This window comes from Dama dama, chromosome 12 (assembly GCF_033118175.1).
Source record: "Dama dama isolate Ldn47 chromosome 12, ASM3311817v1, whole genome shotgun sequence".
In the NCBI taxonomy this organism is placed as follows: domain Eukaryota; kingdom Metazoa; phylum Chordata; class Mammalia; order Artiodactyla; family Cervidae; genus Dama; species Dama dama.
In genome coordinates, this window is record NC_083692.1 from 73,238,124 (window position 1) to 73,257,419 (window position 19,296).

At 37.4% G+C, this 19,296-nt stretch overlaps 1 protein-coding gene across 2 annotated transcripts in view; it reads right to left on the reverse strand.

The window, feature by feature from the left end:
* KATNBL1 (katanin regulatory subunit B1 like 1) overlaps positions 1-19,296 on the reverse strand; it is a 50,676-nt gene that overhangs the window by 6,200 nt on the left and 25,180 nt on the right. For both annotated transcript variants that reach the window (XM_061157651.1, XM_061157650.1), the window contains exons 2-8: positions 11,064-11,194; positions 9,484-9,524; positions 7,823-8,102; positions 2,185-2,303; positions 1,467-1,517; positions 1,282-1,371; positions 834-923 (exon numbers count right to left, since the gene is read on the reverse strand). In XM_061157651.1, the coding sequence (XP_061013634.1) occupies positions 834-923; positions 1,282-1,371; positions 1,467-1,517; positions 2,185-2,303; positions 7,823-8,102; positions 9,484-9,524; positions 11,064-11,180 (788 nt within the window). In that variant the 5' untranslated portion in view covers positions 11,181-11,194. The remainder of the gene's footprint in view (positions 1-833; positions 924-1,281; positions 1,372-1,466; positions 1,518-2,184; positions 2,304-7,822; positions 8,103-9,483; positions 9,525-11,063; positions 11,195-19,296) is intronic.

Genomic DNA, 19,296 nt, shown 5'->3' on the forward strand with positions numbered 1-19,296 from the left:
CACAAACTGGAATCAAAATTGCCAGAAGAAACAACCTTAGGTACGCAGATGATACCATTCTAATGGCAGAAAGCAAAGAGGAACTAAAAAGCCTCTTGATGAAAGTGAAAGAGGAGAGTGAAAAAGCTGGCTTAAAACTCAACATTCAAAAAACTAAGATCATGGCATCTGGTCCCAACACTTCATGGCAAATAGATAGGGAAAAACTGGAAACAGTGGTAGAGTTTATTTTCTTGGGCTCCAGAATCATTGAGGATGGCAACTGCAGCCCAAGAAATTAAGACACTCGCTCCTTGGAAGACAAGCTATGACAAACCTAGAAAGTATATTAAAAAACAGAGATATCACTTTGCTAACAAAGGTCCATACAGTCAAAACTATGGTTTTTCCAGTAGTTGTGTATGAGTGTCTACCATAAAAAAGGCTAAGTGCTGAAGAATTGATGCTTTCGAAATGTGGAAATCAACCCTAAATATTCACTGGAAGGACTGATAATAAAGTTGAAGCTCCAATACACTGGCCACCTAATGTGAAAGACCAACTCACTGGAAAAGACCCTGATGCTGGGAAAGACCGAAGGCAGGAGAAGGGGGTGACAGAGGATGAGATGGTTGGATGGCATCACTGACATGAATTTGAGCAAACTCTGGGATATAGTGAAGACCAGGGAAGCCTGGAGTGCTGCAGTCCATGGGGTTGCAAAGAGTTGAACACAACTTAGCAAATGAACAACTGATAATCATAAAATAAAATTATCACCTAAGTTAATCAAGCTACTTTCCTAAAAAAAAAAGTCTTTAGTAACACAAGTTTATCTCTAAAGGTATACTCACCCATCATTCACAATTTCTGTTTTGGATGATAGTTCTGACCACCATCTTTTTATGACTGCTTGAAGCCAGTTTAAACCAACTATTATATACCTGAAATGACATTTTGTTACAAAATTCAAGTGTTTTCATCCAAGAAACCTTTTAGAAAAGATGATACTCTACCTGCCTCAAAAAATGCATACACACACATACACACAAATATGCATACACACTGATTAAAAAATACACAGACACACCTTTATAAATTAATTTTTCACTACTTTCACCAAACTGCATTTTATGTAACATGTTTATAGATAATTTTCTAAGTGTTCTTTAGTCAGTCTATATTCTTAAAACAGAAACCACATATGTCTCAGGGAGCTCAATCTACCATTATGTACTTCTAAGGCACAAAATCAAGGATGATGAAAGAGAAAAATGAATTGAGATTCAGATTAGCACTTACTCTTCAAATCTGCTTTTAAGTAGTGACTTTACTAGAGGCAACAAATCTACACAGCAGCCAAGTGAGATGTACTGTTTTTCTTCCTGTAAACTAAAATATATAAATACTAATTTATAAAAATATGAACAGGTTGTAATCTGTTCTTCTTTAAACTTCCTTTTATTTCTGAAAACTAGTCTTCTTACCTATTGGTGAGCACGGGAAGGCAATCCACCACAACTCCAAGGTCCTCTATCCTGTGAGAACAAAACTGCTTAAAGAGAGCTGATTTCCTTATTTCCTTTTATATTATAACCATCACACTGCTTTTGAGAAATTTACTCACTGAACAAATGATCTGAGTGTCTATGATGAGTCAAGTGTTAGGGATATACCAGTGAACAGAGAGACAGGGCTTATTTTTCAATGCGTGTGTGAGTATGGGAGGAGGGTGGAGAGGGCAGCAACAGACAATAAACAAATCAAGTACATAAAGCATGCTGATGCTGAGAAGTACTGTGGAAAAAATAAAATGGAAAAGAGGGATAGAGAGTGAAAAAATATATCTATTTAAGTAAGGTGGTCAAGGAAGGCCTCACCAAGGTAACATTTGTGGAGACAAATACAGTGAGAAGGTAATGTTTAAAATTTTTACTGAAAGGTTGGTTTTTGCATAATGGTATCTCTTAGTTTTATAGATAAGAATCTTAGTCAGAGAAGGTAAAATGTTTGTTCAATATGATAAAACAAACAGTTTTCTGTATTTTGGTTAATTAGACTGTAGATAAATATAATTTAAAACATATTGTCACTATGAAGCTAAATATAGGAAGTGTAAAACTTTAACCAATATAGCATAAAAAAGAAGAGATAATACATTGGAAATAACTTTTACTGAACAAAATCATTAAGGGTCACACTTACCTTACCAAATATGCTACAAGTTCACTAATACTTCTCTTTCTCCAGAAAGTTAAAGCTACATTCAATCTCAAATTCCTGCTGAACAAAACCTGTGCCATTGTTTCATGGTCCTGAGAAACCTGAAAGGCAATAATCTAATTTGTTAAAAAGCACATCAAGGTATGACATAAAATCATCTTTTTCAATTAAATTATTCTGGTAAACATATTTTAAAATTAAGCAAAGGTAATTCCTTTTACTGGTCCACAAAAAGAAATATTGCAGTGAACATAGTAAACAAATGATTTGAAACAATTTAGGACCTGTTAATTTTTTATCAATACTTTTTCTTATTTGTTACTATTTCCTTTTAAATCTCAATAATTCATAGAATAAATTATTTTTACTCACCTACAAACCTAGGATTTAATTTATAATGTGAATTAAAGGAAAAGGTAACCATACAGGCTAGTCATTATCAACTAATTAGGATGAATAGGGAATCACAAAAATTCAGTTTTATGACAAGATTTAAATTCATTCATTTTTTTCTATATAATTAAGGTAACACATTCCTGTTGCAAAAAGTTCAAGTAGCACAAAACTTTATAAGTATTTTCTACTTATCCACAAAAATATTTATTTAACTCCTGAGAAGTAATCACTGTTAACATACTGGTAAGTATCTTTCAAACCACTTTCTAGACAAAAACAAATTAGGCAGGTAAAAAATTAAAATATTCTAATATTTATATTTTTGAGAACTGTTTTTTCACTTAAATAATATGAAAGATTTTTTTCAATATCAAAACAGATCACTAGAGAAGGAAATGGCAACCACTTCACTATTCTTCCTAGAAAATTGCATGGACAGAGGAGCCTAGTGGGCTACAGTCCATGGGGTTGCGAAAGAATCAGACATGACTTAGTTACTAAACAATAACATCAAAATATATTACAAAACCATAGCAACTGAAATAGTGTGACACTGACAAGAAGATAGACAAATAATAGCATGTTAAAGAAACTTCAGATACAGACAAATGTATATACAACTAACAATTTATGACAAACATCACATAAATATAATTTTAAAAATTTCTTAATAGATAAGTTGAATATCCATTTGGAAAACAATGAATGTTGACACTACTTCCTAACATAAAAAAACTTAAAACTCCAGATGTAGTATGTATCAAAATGTGAAATAAAAATGCTTTTTGAAGGAAAAAAACAACACATAAATCAGTCTCATTTTTAAGAAACAATTACATATTGGCCAGTCTTTATGAACCACAATTTTAGACTGATTCTGGTATTTCCCTACTAAAACTGTGCATCAATGAACACCTTATGTATGTAAATATGGACACTTGTACAAAAACTTCTGTAGGATTAATTTTAGAGCTGGAATAGCTAGATCCAATTTTTTTCAATAACAGATTAAGCTACAATTCATATAACATAAATTGACCATTTAAAATGCACAATTTAGTAATTTTTAGTACATTCACAGAGTTGTGCAAGCACCACCACAATGAATTTTAGAACCTTCTCATCACTTCCAAAAGAAACCCTGGACTCCATTCTCCCCTCTCTCCAGCTATTCACAACTATTAGTCTATTTGCTGTCTCTATGAAAGTGAAAGTCACTCAGTCATGTCTGACTCCTTGCAACCCCATGGACTATACAGTCCATGGAATTCTCTAGGCCAGAATACCAGAATGGGTAGCCTTTCCCTTATCCAGGGGATCTTCCTAACCCAGGGATCGAACCTAGGTCTCCCACATTACAGGTGGATTCTCTACCAGCTGAGCCAGCAGGGAAGCCCAAGAATATTGGAGTGGGTAGCCTATCCCTTCTCCAGCAGATCTTCCCGACCCAGGAATCAAACCGGGGTCTCCTGCATTGCAGGCAGATTCTTTACCAACTGAGCTGTGCCTAATTTGGATGATTCACATAAACTGAATCATATAACATATGACCTTCTTTAATGTGTGGCTTCTTTCACAGAGATGTTTTCAAGATTTATATAGAGTGTAGCATATACTGGGATTTTACTCATTTTTAATGATCAAATAATATTCTATTATATGGCCTATGAGATTTTATTTATCCAAGTCAGGTGATGAACAACTGGATGGTTTCCACTTGGGGTTATTAAAAAGTGTTATGAGTATCTGATGAGTATCTGTGCGGCCTTTTCAATTCTCTTGGGTATATACCTAGCAGTGCAAAGGCTGTGTATATTTGAACTTAGACAAAATAATATAGCATCACTTTTAAATTTAGGTTTTCAGAGAAGGCACTAGCCAATCAGGAAAAAAAAGTCTGAAACAACAAAAGAACAATTAATAAACCTATTAGTTAAGCAAGCACAGGGTTAATGAAGGTTTGTGGAAAGCAGTCAAAATGGAAGCTAAGTAAAAGGGAGGCCTTTAAAAATGCCACACACAAAAAAATGTGGCACTAATACAAATGTACAACTGAAGCTTTTTTTTAAAAAAGGCATTTTCACTAAGAATGTTTACTGCCTCAGTTCAACTGAGTATCCAATGCAGGTCCCAATCTAGGCCATATTTCTGGATCAGGGTATGTAGTTTCTTTGATTTTCTAATCTGTGTTAGTTTCATCACTTCTATAACTACATGAAAGAAGGGGCAGTGTCTGTTTTTCACCCACCAATCTGTTTCTCAGAGCCTCAGAATACACTGCACAGCAGGGAGCCATCAAATACATATTTGTGAATGAATTAGTATGACAGCGACCCTCAATTCTAACACTAAGGTTTAGGTACCAACTGTTTCTCCAGGGCTCATGAAAATTCACTACTAAGTCAAATTCTCCTTGCTCGCTCTTTTCTCACAGATACTACAGACACTTACTTCACCTCTCCTAGCATTACTAACTTTCTATTACTCCGGGATCTTATTTTTACAAGAACATTTTCACTGACAAATGGAATCCTTTTTTGTTATCATTATGGTTTTAGTTAGGAACACTTTGATTTTTACTGTTCTTTCACATTATTTATTTGTAATTATTATCCTACATATGATGTTCATTTTTATTCATCTACATACTTATGATGATTTTAATATAAAGGTTTTTTTTTTGCTTGTATGCCATAAAAAATGTTTTTCGAACTGTCATGTCAGAGAGAAACAATACTAAGCTTACCAAATCATAGTTTAAGAAATTAAGGTACATTCATGCACTATAACGTTATGTATCCCCATTAATTAGGCTTCCCTGGTGGCTCAGTCAGTAATATCTTTGTATGGTGACAGATGACAACTAGACTTATCGTGGTAATCATTTCAACATATACAGCAATATCAAACCACTACATTGTATATCAGTAATTAACATAGTGTTGTATGTCTATTATATATAAAAACAAACGCATAAACTCATAAATTCCCATTTCTGAAAGAGATGGGAATACCAGACCACCTGACCTGCCTCTTGAGAAACCTGTATGCAGGTCAGGAAGCAACAGTTAGAATTGGACATGGAACAACAGACTGGTTCCAAATAAGAAAAGGAGTACGCCAAGGCTGGATATTGCACCCTGCTTATTTAACTTATACGCAGAGTACATCAGGAGGAACGCTGGGCTGGAGGAAGCACAAGCTGGAATAAGATTACCAGGAGAAATATCAATAATCTCAGATATGCAGATGACACAACCCTTATGGCAGAAAGTGAAGAACTAAAGAGGCTCTTGATGAAAGTGAAAGAGGAGAGTGAAAAAGTTGGCTTAAAGCTCAACATTCAGAAAACTCAGATCATGGCATCCGGTCCCATCACTTCATGGCAAATAGATGGGCAAAGAGTGGAAATAGTGAGAGACTTTATTTTTTGGGGCTCCAACATCACTGCAGATGGTGACTGCAGCCATGAAGTGAAAAGATGCTTACTCCTTGGAAGGAAAGTTATGACAAACCTAGACAACATATTAAAAAGCAGAGACATTACTTGCCAACAAAGGTCCATCTAGTCAAGGCTATGGTTTTTCCAGTAGTCATGTATGGATGTGAGAGTTGGACTATAAAGGAAGCTGAGCGCCAAAGAATTGATGCTTTTGAACTGCAGTGTTGGAGAAGACTCTTGATAGTCCCTTGGACTGTAAGGAGATCCAACCAGTCCATCTAAAGGAGATCAGTCCTGAGTGTTCATTGGAAGGACTGATGTTGAAGTGGAAACTCCAATACTTTGGCTACCTGATGCAAAGAACTGACTCATTTGAAAAGACCCTGACGCTGGGGAAGATTGAGGGCAGGAGGAGAAGGGGACAACAGAGGATGAGATGGTTGGATGGCATCACTGACTCGATGGATATGAGTTTGGGTAAACTGTGGGAGTTGGTGATGGACAGGGAGGCCTGGCGTGCTGCAGTCCATGGGGTCACAAAGAGTCAGACACAACTGAGCGACTGAACTGAACTCATAAACAAATAAACTCACAGAAAAAGATCAGATTTCTGACTACCAGAGGCATGCATGAGTGGTTGACAGGGAACTGCATGAAGACAGTCAAAAGTACAAACTTCCAGCTCTAAGTACTAGCAATGTAATGTATAATTTGGTAAATACAATGAACACTGCTGTGTGTTATATATAAAAGCTGTTAAGAGAGCAAATCCTAAGAGATCTCATCACAAGAAAAAAAATTCTTTTTCCATTTCTAAAATTTTCTATCTATACATGATGAATATTTGCTAAACTTAATGTGGTGATCATTTCATGACATATTTAACTCAAATAATTATATGTATACCAAATGCTGTATGTCAATTATATCTCAGTAAAACTGGAAGGGAAAAACCATACAAATGCTATCTAATTACATGGAAAAATATTAAAATTTATTAAACATAAAAAACAAAGTTATCAAACAATATGTATATGAAAAGAGACATCAAAAATTTAACATTGCTATCTACAGATGTTAAGCTTATGGATAACTGTTTCCTTTAGGTTTATTTTCTACAACATATACAATAAATGTAATAATTTTAATTATTTTAAACTTATGTGTTTATAAATTTTTCATCAAACCATTCTTTCAAATGACCATTTAAAAAAAATTTGTCTTCCTGAGTTATAATTTATTTACCATAAAACTCTTGTATTGAAAGTAATTCAAAGATTTTAAATAAATTTATGTATGGAGTTGTGCAACCATCACCACGGTCCAGTTTTAGAACATTTCTACTATGCAAAATAATTCCCATAAGCCTGTTCAAACAAATAACTGCTGCTCCTGAGCCAGAAGAGCAGCAAAACTAAGCAGGTTTGCCTAAACAAAGTTTCCAGTGGCAATTTTGACAGCCCACCAAAATGTGCCTGGAGAACTGGCTCCGTGGTCCACTTTTTATGCAAGATTTCTGATCTCTTCCCTTTCTTTAAATCTCTACTGGCTAACTTGCCATTCTGGAAATTTATAGCAGCTTGTCAATCATTTCATCCCTAACTTAGAAAAAAGGAATAAACAACAGATTCAAATTTTGTTAATCTAGAAAACTGTTGCAGGGAGTTAAAATCTCTCAAATAGTCTGAATTCAATAAACAGTGAATTATTTTACTAGTAGACTACAGGAAGGAAAAAGCCAGTAATTAAAAAAAAAAAAGTTAAGTTTATCTAATGGCTTACCTCAGAAAAAAAGCCACTATATTTTGATGATGGGCTTTCTGTCTGTGAAGAACCAGAATCACTGGAGTTAATCAAATATGTTCGACTATCATGCCGTAATTTTTCAGGGAGGTGGCCTGCACAAGCCAGTTCATTTTCTTTATTTGCCATGACACAGCCCCCACTTTTAGGGGACTGCTTTTTTCTGTAACAAGGATTTTGAATAGGATGATGAACTTTCTTTCTTCTATAGATCACCTTACGTAGTTTATCTGGGCTTTTCACAGCTTGTCCAACTGTTCTGTAGAAAGAATTGATTTTCTTAAATGATAAAGAACCATATGAAAAGCTTTAAAAGTTTTTAAAGAGACAGACTTAGTAGGCCACATTCTGTGATCACTATCTACTAAAATTAGAAGCAGAATAATTTTAAAAAATCTTAAGTCTTAGATTGAAGAGAAAAATAAAAGGTAAATTACAAACTATCTGGAAAGCAATGAAAAGGATGATACTTTGGACCAAAAAGAAAAGAAAACATCATAATAACTAGATGTTTTTAAAATGCAATGTTACAATGCATTCAAGAAGTATGAAAATTAAAACAATTTCTATTCACCTAATCTTTTTCTAACAAGGTGACACAATAATTATGCAAGTTTGAATCATGCAAGTCTGAATATATACTTTAATATAAAAGAGAACATTTATTTTGATTAAACCCAAATATATTTAATTTGTTTGAATAAGATAAAACGACAGAGAGCCCATCTCATGGTTTAGTAGAGCGGCTCTCAAACGTTTTGACCTCAGGATGCTTTGCACTCAAATCACTGACGTCTCAAAAAATTTTTTTTGTGAGCAATATCTACTGGTATTTGATGCATCAGAAACTAAAAAGGAAAATTTGTTAATTAATTAAAAAATGATAAACTCATTACTTATTATATAGAATATTTTTAAAAAATCCTTTATTTTCTAAAACAAACAAAAAATACAGTGAGAAGAATGGCACTGTTTTGTATTTGTGCAAAATCTCTAATATCTGGTTTAACAGAAAACAGCTGGATCCTCATATCTGTTTCTGCACTCAATATCTTATATCATGTAGCCTCTGGAAAACTCTACTGTACACTTGGAACAGTGTGAAAATGAAGGTTAATAATGTCTTATTATTTTTCCCCGCAGGAGAAAATGGCAACCCACTCCAGTACTCTTGCCTGGAAAATCCCACGGACAGAGGAGCCTGGCAAGCGGTAGTCCAGGGGGTCACAAAGAGTCACAGGCACATGACTGAAGCGACTTAACACATATGCATTGTTGGGAAGACAGTTTTGATGTCATAAACTCCTTGAAAGGGCTTTAGGGACCTCCAGGGTCCCAGATCATAGTTTGAGAACCAGTGGTTTAAAGGAAAGTGCCTTTGGAGTTCAGTAGACCTGAAAGTAAAGGCTGTTTTTACCACCTTCTGGGTGTATAACCCTAAAGAAAGCCAAAACCTTTTTTTTTTTCCAACTCATCACCTGTCTGGGGTAACGGTACCTGTCCATCTTACACTGACATGCTTAGCACAGTGTTCGGCACAAAGGAGCTGCTTGACAATAAATTATCATGCTAAAACACAGTATTTTCTTCTCCAGCTTTCAATATTTGCTGTTTCCCACAAATTTCAAAGAAGTTCTTACCTAGTTATGTAAGCAGCCAACTGTTTTGGAGATTTCTTAACCTGAAAAACACAAGTAGACAGTTGCAGCATATTTAAATTATTTAACCAAGCTATGTAAACTTTGTGATTGATGTCAACAAGTCTGAAATTCAAGTTAAAAACTTTTCAGATAAAGCTATTACTGTACTGATGCTGTACTTTCAATTATTAGTTACAACAACACTGCATGTATTTTTGACAATGCGACATATCTGTTTGACTAGCTTCCATGCTACTAGTTATATATTAGATATGCAGGGTGCTAAATAAATGTGTTGAATTTTAATATGGTTTTAAGAAATTACACCAGTGCTAACGAGCCTTGCAATGGTGAACAAAAAGCACTTCTGTGATTCCTCTAAAATTAAACTAAAATATTTAAATTGTATCATATCAAAACAATATAGTAGCCAAAAAGTTTTTAGATTTTGGAATATAAACAGATTTCAATTTTTTATTAATTCTACCTAATTTGGGCAGGTTAAGCAAAACTATCACCCTCCCATTTACTCAGAACTACCCATAGACTTGACCAGACGGACCTTCGTTGGCAAAGTAATGTCTCTGCTTTTTAATATGCTATCTGACGCTTTTGAACTAGGTGTTGGAGAAGACTCTTGAGAGCCCCTTGGATTGCAAGGAGATCCAACCAGTCCATCCTAAAGGAGATCAGTCCTGGGTGTTCATTGGAAGGACTGATGCTGAAGCTGAAACTCCAATACTTTGGCCACCCCATGCAAAGAGTTAACTCACTGGAAAAGACCCTGATGCTGGGAGGGATTGGGGGCAGGAGGAGAAAGGGACGACAGAGGATGAGATGGCTGGATGGCATCACCGATTCGATGGGCATGAGTTTGAGTAAACTCCGGGAGTTGGTGATGGACAGGGAGGCCTGGCGTGCTGCGATTCATGGGGTCGCAAAGAGTCGGACACGACTGAGCAACTGAACTGAACTGAACTGAACTGAAATATTATGAGTAATCTAGAGATGATTTAACAGAGAAGGCAATGGCAACCCACTCCAGTACTCTTGCCTGGAAAATCCCATGGACTCTTGCCTGAAAATCCTCCCATGGAGGAGCCTGGTAGGCTGCAGTCCATCAGGTCGTGAAGAATCGGTACGACTGAGCAACTTCACTTCACTTTCACCCATAGACTTAACTGTTTAAACTGTATCAAACTGAATGACTGTGTTTCCCTGAAATTCCTATGTTCAAACCCTAAACCACCCCCACCCTAGAGTGATGGTATTAAGAGGGAGGGCTTTCAGGAGGTGATTAGGTCATGAGGGTAAAACCCCATGAACAGGACTAGTGTCCTTATAAAAGAGAGTAGAGAATTCTCTCTCTCTCCTTCCACCATGTGAGGAGGTAGATGACAGCTATCTATGAGTCAGAAAGTAGACACTTATTGGATACCAACTCTGCTATGGCCATGACTCAGCCCCTAACTGTGAAAAATAAATTTCTGTTGTTTATAAGCCATCCAGTCTCTGGCATAATGCTGTGGCTATCTAAATAGACTGAGATACTGTCTTAATCCTAGAAACCATGGACTTACCTCCTTCATGTTCTTATTAGTGAAATTAGAGATCCTTTTTCTAGGAAGATCAATGGAATGATCCTCAGTATTATTACAAAAGTTGCGTTTTTTAACATTGTGGGTTTCAGATGCCATAATCTCTTAAATACCTAGACAAAAAATAAAAATAATAAACAGAAAATACAAAAAGCAAAAGAGCCTAATCTTTCCTTAGCACATACAAAAATACAACAGCTGCATAAAAGAGGCTTACAAGTACAGCAGAGGACGTAAAGGCATACCTCAATTTATTGCACTTCACAGTTTTGTTTTTTTTTTAACAAATTCAAAGCCTGTGGCAACCTTGCATCAAGGAAGTCCACCAGCACTGTTTTTCCAACAGCATTTGTTAACTTCGTGTCTGTGTCACATTTTGGTAATTCTCACAATATTTCATACCTCTCCATTAGTATATTTGTTACAGTGTTTTGTGATTAGGGCTCTTTGATGCTGATACTATAATTGTTTTTGAGCACCAAGATGTGTCCACATAAGGTGATAAACTTAGTTGATAAATGCGCGTGTTCTGACTGCTCCACTGACTGGCAAGTCCCATCTCTCTCCCTATTCCCTAAGGCACAACAATACTGAGATTAGGTTAATGAACAACCCTACCGTGGCCTCTAAGTGTTCAAGTGAAAGGAAGAGTCACAAGTCTCTCCCCTTAAATCAAAAGCTAGAAATGATAAACCATAATAAGGAAGGCATGTCAAAAGGTAACAAGACTAAAAGCCAGGCCATGTGCACCAGTCAATTAAGTTGTGAATACAAAAGAAAAGTTCTTGAAGGAAATTAAAAGTGTCATTCCAGTGAACACATGAATGAATGGTAAAGTAAAACAGCCTTATTGCTGATAAGAAAAAGTTTTAGTGATCTGGATAGAAGTTCAAACTAGCCACAATATTCCCTTAAGCCAAAATTTATTCCAGAGCAGGACCCCAACTCTTTTTACTTCTTTAAATGTTGAGAGGTTAAAAAAAAAAAAAAATCCAGAAGAAAAGTCTGAAGCTAGCAGAGGTTAATTCATGAGGTTTAAGGGAAAAAGCCATCTCTCTGACACAGAAGTGCAAGGTGAAGCAGTAAGGGCTGATGTAGAATTGCAGCAAGTTATCCAGAAGGATCCGGAGAAGGCAATGGCAACCCACTCCAGTGTTCTTGCCTGGAGAATCCCAGGGACGGCAGAGCCTGGTGGGCTGCCTTCTATGGGGTCACACAGAGTCGGACACGACTGAAGCGACGCAGCAGCAGCATCCAGAAGGATCTAGCTAATTAATGAAGGTGGCTATACTAAATGACAGATTTTTCAGTGGAGATGAAATAGCTTTCTGTTGGAAGAAGATGCCATCTAGGACTTTCATAGCTAGGAGAGAAGTCAAAGCTTGTCTTCAAAATTTCAAAGCACAGTTTGGCTGTCTTGTTAGGGGCTAATGTGTCTGATGACTTTAAGCTGAAGACAATGCTCATTTACCATTCCCCAAATCCTAGGGCTCTTAAGAACTATGCTAAATCAATTTTACCTGTGCTCTCTAAGTGGAACAAAAAAGCCTGAATGAAAGCATATCTGTTTATAACATGGTTTACTGAAGTTTATAAACCCACTGTTGAGACCGACTGCTCAGAAAAAAAAAAAAAAAAAAGACTCCTTTCAAAATATTACTGCTCATCTACAATGCACCTGGTCACCCAAGAGCTCTGATGGAGATGTACAATGAGATTCGTGTTGTCTTCATGCCTGCTAACACAACATCCATTCTGCAATCATCCATGGGTCATGAAGCAATTTTGACTTTCAAGTATATAATTACTTAAAAAACATATTTTGGAAGGCTACAAAGCAGAGTAAACTGAAAATCTTCTGGAACAGATTCATCATTCTAGATGCCACTACAAAACATTTTTGATTCATGGGAAGTCAAAATATCAACAACAACAGGATTTTGGAAGAGCTGATCCCAACCCTAATGGACAACTTTGAGGGGTTCAAGACTTCAGTGGAGGAAGTAACTACAGATGTGGTGGAAACAGCAGAAGGACTGGAATCAGAAGTGGGGCTGGAAGATGTGGCCGAACTGCCACAATTTCACGATAAAACTAACAGATGAGGAGCTGCTTTTTCCGGATGAGCAAAAAGAGTAGGTCCTTAAGATGGAATCAACTCTTGGTGAAGATATTGTGGAAACTGTTGAAATGACACAAAATAATTTAGAATATTTCACAGACTTAGTTGATAAAGCAAGTGGCAGGATTTGAGAGGACTGACACCAATTTTGAAAGAAGTTCAGCTGTGGGTAAAGTGCTATGAAGCAGCACTGCATGCTAGAGAAGCTGTCTGTGAAGGGAAGAGTTAATCAGTGTGGCAAATTTCACTGCTATCTTATTTAGGAAATCGCCACAGCCACTCCAACCTTCAGCATCCACCTCCCTGATCAGTTAGTAGCCATCAACGTTGAGACAAGAACTTCCACCAGCTAAGAGATTATGACTTGTTGAAGGCTCCAATGATGGTTAGCATTTTTTAGCATTAAAGTATTTTTATTTTATCTTTTTGACCAAATTGCACAGCTTGCAAAATCTTATGTTCCCCATCTGGGTAGGAACCCACGCCCCATGCAGTGGAAGCACAAAGTCCTAATCACCAGACCACCAGGGAATTACCAGCAATAAAGAATTTTCAAGTTAAGGCATGTACATACTTTTTTTTGTTTGGTTTTTTTTTTGGCACTTGTCAAAGAAAGATTTTATTTTATTTTATTTTTTTCATATTTTTTGACATAATGTTATTGTACACTTAACAGACTACATGTAGTACAGTGTAAATATAACTTTCATATGCATTAGAAAACTAAAAATTTGTGTGACTTGATATATTAAGGAGGTCTGAAACCAAATCTGCAGTATCTCTGAGGTATGAATGTAGTTCTAAGTTAAACATTTTTTAAAGCATTAAACACAGAGGGAAGCACAAGGCAGGGCATTCCAGAAAATTAAAATTCTGTTCTCGTTCTTAAATTACAAACAGTTACAATAATATGGCATGTACTTTTGACAACACAATATGTCAATCTTTCCATTTTCCTTATCACAAGCCATGTATTAAATTTAAAGTTTATGAAATCAGGTCTAATAGTAGTGGTATCCTGACATTCAAACGCATTCAAGCCTACAATTTTGGAATCAAATCACTGGGTCATAAACAACCATAAGCAGTCAGGGGACCCAAAATTGGATTATATATATCTGAGTTGTTTTATACCTAATCTTTAAATTTTTCTTTCATTCATGTAACAAGCTCTCCAGAGTTTTCTTCCACTTTTGAAAAAAATAACCTGCACCTTGTTACTCCTCCAATTATATCCAAAGGGCGGAAAAAAGATGCTGTGACTTCATTTATGTAGGGGCTTTCCATCTGGTGCTAGTAATGAAGAATCCATCTGCCAATGCAGGAAATGCAAGAGATGCAGGTTTGACCCCTGGGTGGGGAAGATCCCCTGAAGTATGAAATGGCAACCCATTCCAGAATTCATGGATGGAAAATTCCATGGATGGAGGAGCCTGGTGGGCTTGGCCATGGGGCCACAGAGTTGGCCACGACTGAGTTGTTTTCATTTCCATTTATGTAACAGAGGAAATTAGTAATTTTCCCATTTGCACTCAAGTTTCACACAGGTCATCACTTGAAACCCAAGTTTCTCCCTCATCCTTCCTTTATACATTTACTGAGTATTCACTGTATGCCAGGCCAGATGGAGATCTTGTTCTACAGAATCATTTAGGAAGCTTTTTGAAAATTCGTCTTTCTCGGCCTAATTTCATGAAAACTACTATTTATTTAATGGCCACACTGCATAGCTGGTGGGATCTTAGTTCCCCAACCAGAAGTAGAACTTGGACCTTCAGCAGTGAAGTCATGGAGTCGTAACCACTGGGCCACCATGGAGTTTCCCTGGACCCTAATTTCAGACTATCACTCAGCAAGTATCAGGAAAAAAGCCCAAAGCAAGGAAACATTTAGGAAGCCCTGCAGGTATTTCTAATGCACATTCTTTGTTAAACAAAATTTGACTTAGTTGAACTGATTTTCCAAAAATATGTACAAACACATGAAATTCTGCAATCAATTTCAAGGTATTCTAAAGCTTCTTGCTGCTAATTCATGGACAGCCCATCCACTTGTGCCCTTGAGTTCAGGAACCTCTAGTATGAGACTTTTATAAAAGTAAATAAAAGACTGCAGTATTACAATAAGCACACTGACAGGGGCACCCATGCAATCCAGCCAAGCTCCGCTGAGGAGAGTCTTCCAGGGCAAACAGCACACTCAGAAAATAGCACGTGCAGAACTGAAAGGCATGAGCAACATGGTTTGTTTGGCAATCACTTAAGCAGATGCATGTGACTAGAGCTTAGGCTGGGGGTGAGCTGCAGTGGAGTGATAAGTGAGGCTGGAGAGACAGGCAGAAACTAGATGGTAAAGGGTCTTGGTCACAGGGTTTGTTCTTTTTTTGTAAGGGGACTTTTAAAGATGATGGACTGAAAAAAAAAAAAAAAAAAAAAAGATGATGGACTGAACACATGCAATTACATTTACCTTTCCCTGAAATCCTATTACAATGACAGTAAGGCAGATTTTAAAGGTATAACCACCAACAGGACAAAGAAGAGAAGATGAGGTGATGGCAACAACATTTTGGAAATGCAAAGCTTTAGGGATAAGAAACTTAGCAGATCTGAGAAAGCCAAACCCTAAAGCATCAGTAAGGAAAGATGAAAAGCAGAATCCCCCAAAGGTTTAGAAACTGGCAATACTGAGGGCCTTAAGAAGTGGGATGAAAGTGCACTTGAAAACAAGTACAATGAATGAATATTCATTTAAGACACAGAGTCATAGATGTCCTTCCCAATTCCAGTAAAAGTCTGGGGCTTTACCATATGGAGAATCTAAAACAGAGTCTTTGCGATAGGAAATATCAGGCACAAGTGAGGGTGACAGGAACATATTCTAAACAGGGGGATCAAGTGAAAGTTTACATGTTAAATGTTAAGACCTCTAACTTTCTACTACTTGCCTCACAGAGGCTTGCAGCCAGGCTTAAACACTCCAGAGAAGAGTACAGATGTTTCTTTGGGAACTCTAGTTAGTCCCAGAGGAAAACACACACAAACACACTCCTAAAAATACTGACATCGGTGATGGTCAAAGTCCCCAAAGAACTGTTTTATATCTTGATTATGGTGGTAATTAGGATAAATTTCTGCTGCATGTAAAATATCTCAATAAACCCAACTTTCAAAAAAAATCCTCACGAAATAAGAACAAACTGCATCCATGAAACACAAATGAGACAAAAACAAACTGACAAAGACTCTTGGAAATTAAAAATAGGATGCAGTAATTAAGTTGGCAGAAAAACTCAACTGAAGTTGGAAAAGAAGTTGAGGGTATCTCCTAGAACTTAGGGTAAAAAGATTTACATATATATAAAAAAAAAAACCCCAGATTACCTTATAGGCAGCAACATCCAAATAAATAGAATTTCAGAAAGAATACAGAAAAAAAAACAAAGAGGAAATCAAAGAAATAACTGAAAACTGTTCATGGTTGAAGAACATGAATTCTCAAATTGAAAGGGCACACGAACGGTCAGCACTGCAGATGAAAACAGACCTACAAGGCACATCCCTGTCACATTTCAGGGCACCAGAAAAGCCAGAGAAGGTGAACACATACAGTGAACAAATTAACACCCCCTACCAAACCCAAAGCAAGTCACATACAAATGGGAAAGACATAGAACAACACCTTCATAATTCTTAGGAAACTTAAATTTTTATATCCCGACTAAACATCACCTGAGTGCAAATGCAGGGGGAAAAAAAAAAATCTTCAGAAACTCAAGGTTCCAAAAACAAATTCCTCCTGTACCAATCTGAGAAGTCATAGGAAAAAATCAGAAATACAAGAAATGGAGAGCCAGCAGGGGAAAATGACAAGAACCACTCTCATGACAGTTATGAGAAAGATCCCATGATGAAGGCTGTGCACCAGAAGTGCACAACAACTGGATCCGGTTAGCAGACTGAAGGGAGAAGTCTTCACATAAACGAAATTGACTTATAATACCTGGGGCTCATTAGAGAAGATGGTGGAGAGAACTGAGGGAGAGTCGCAAGGCAGAGGCACATGTATCAAGTACTGAAAGAAAGAACTGTCAACCCGGAACTTCCTGTGTGGGAGAAATATCCTTCAGGAGTGAAGGAGAAACCAAGACATTATCAGATAAAAGGAAATTAAAGAAGGAATCTTAGAACAACAGGGAGATAAAATGAAAAGGATACGTTAAATTATGTTTGATGGTTGAACAAAAATTGTAACACTATTTGATGTGGTTCAAAATACATGCAGTGGAATGTTTTAAGACAATTATGTTGTTGTAGGGAAAGACAAAGAGACATAAAGGGAGGTAAAGTTTTCGCACTTCACTCAAGCAGACTATGATAAAATACAGATGTGTAACATAATACCTAGAGCTATTTGCTAGAAGCTACTGCTATTGCTCGAGTCCCCTGGTGGCTCAGAGGTTAAAGTGTCTGCCTGCAGTGCGGGAGACCTGGGTTCGGTCCCTGGGTCGGGAAGATCCCCTGCAGAAGGAAATGGCAACCCACTCCAGTATTCTTGCCTGGAGAATCCCATGGACGGAGGAGCCTGGTGGGCTACAGTCCACGGGGTCACAAACAGTCAGACATGACTGAGCGACTTCACTTTACTTTCACTGCTACTGCTATATCAAGAAATACACTAAAAAATAATACAGATAAATCAAGATATAATGTTTAAAATGTGTTCAAATAATTCAAAGAAAGGCAAGATAAAGAGAAACAAAATATTTGAAATGGGAAATATAATTAGTACTTTTCATTTCAAGATCTCAAAACTGTTTACCAGTCTTCCTTAATCAGGGAGAATATTCTGGTCACCAACAAAGGAGGTTCTAATGTTAGACAAATCTGTCTTCCCTCTGCACTCTGAAATAAGTTTATTTCAGCTAAACTACAGATAAAAGCATGGAGGCAGAGGATGGGGTCAGGTTTAAAGTCAGTCGGGTGTAAACACAGACGTGATAAGCTGCAGTAATAAACATACGGATAACTGAGGGGAAAAGGGGAGGAGAGGGATGAGCTGGGAGACTGGGACTGACATCCATCCACCACTGACACTCTGTATAAATCAGATTAACCAATGAGGACCTGCTGTGGTGCACAGGGAACTCAACTCGGTGTTCGGGGGCGACCAGAATGGGAACACATGCACACATACATATGTGTGTACATATGTATACAGTTGATCCACTTTGCTGTACAGAGAAAACCAACACAACATTGTAAAGCAACAATACTCCACTAAAAATTAAAACACACACACACAAAAAGCCACAATGAGATATTGCATCACAACCACTTGTATGGCTATAACAAAAATGACAACCAACAGCAAATGTTGAGAGGGATATGGAGAAACCGGCATTCCCACACATCACTGAGGGAGTGTAAAATGGTACAGTTTGGCAGTTTCCTAAAATGTTAAATACATATCTACCGTGTTGTCACTGTAGTTTAGTCATTAAGTCGTGTCTGCCTCTGCGACCCCATGGACTGTAGCCCTCCAGGCTCCTCTATCCATGGCATTTCCTAGGCAAGATACTGGAGTGGGCTGCCATTTCCTCCTCCAAGGGAGCTCCCTAACCCGGGGTCAAACCTATGTCTCCTGCGTCTTCTGCACTACAGGTGGATTCTTTACCACTGAGCCACCAGGGAAGCCCCAGATTTACTGTATGACCCAGCAATTTCACATCTACATATTTCCTTGTGAGAAATCAAAGTTTTTCATTGTTTGTTCTTCAGTCGCCCAGTCGGGTCTGACTCTTTGCGACCTCATGGACCCCTTCAACATGCCAGGCCTCCCTGTCCCTCATCATCTCCTTAAGTTTGCCCAAGTTCACGTCCACTGCATCGATGATGCCATCCAGCCATCTCATCCTCTGATGCCCTCTTCTCCTTCTGCCCTCAGTCTTTCCCAGCATCAGGGACTTTTCCATGAGTCAGCTGTTCGCATCAGATGACCGAAATACTGGAGTTTCAGCTTCAGCATCAGTCCTTCCAGCGAGTATTCAGGGTTGATTTCTGTTAGGATGGACTCGTTTGACCCCCTGCTGTC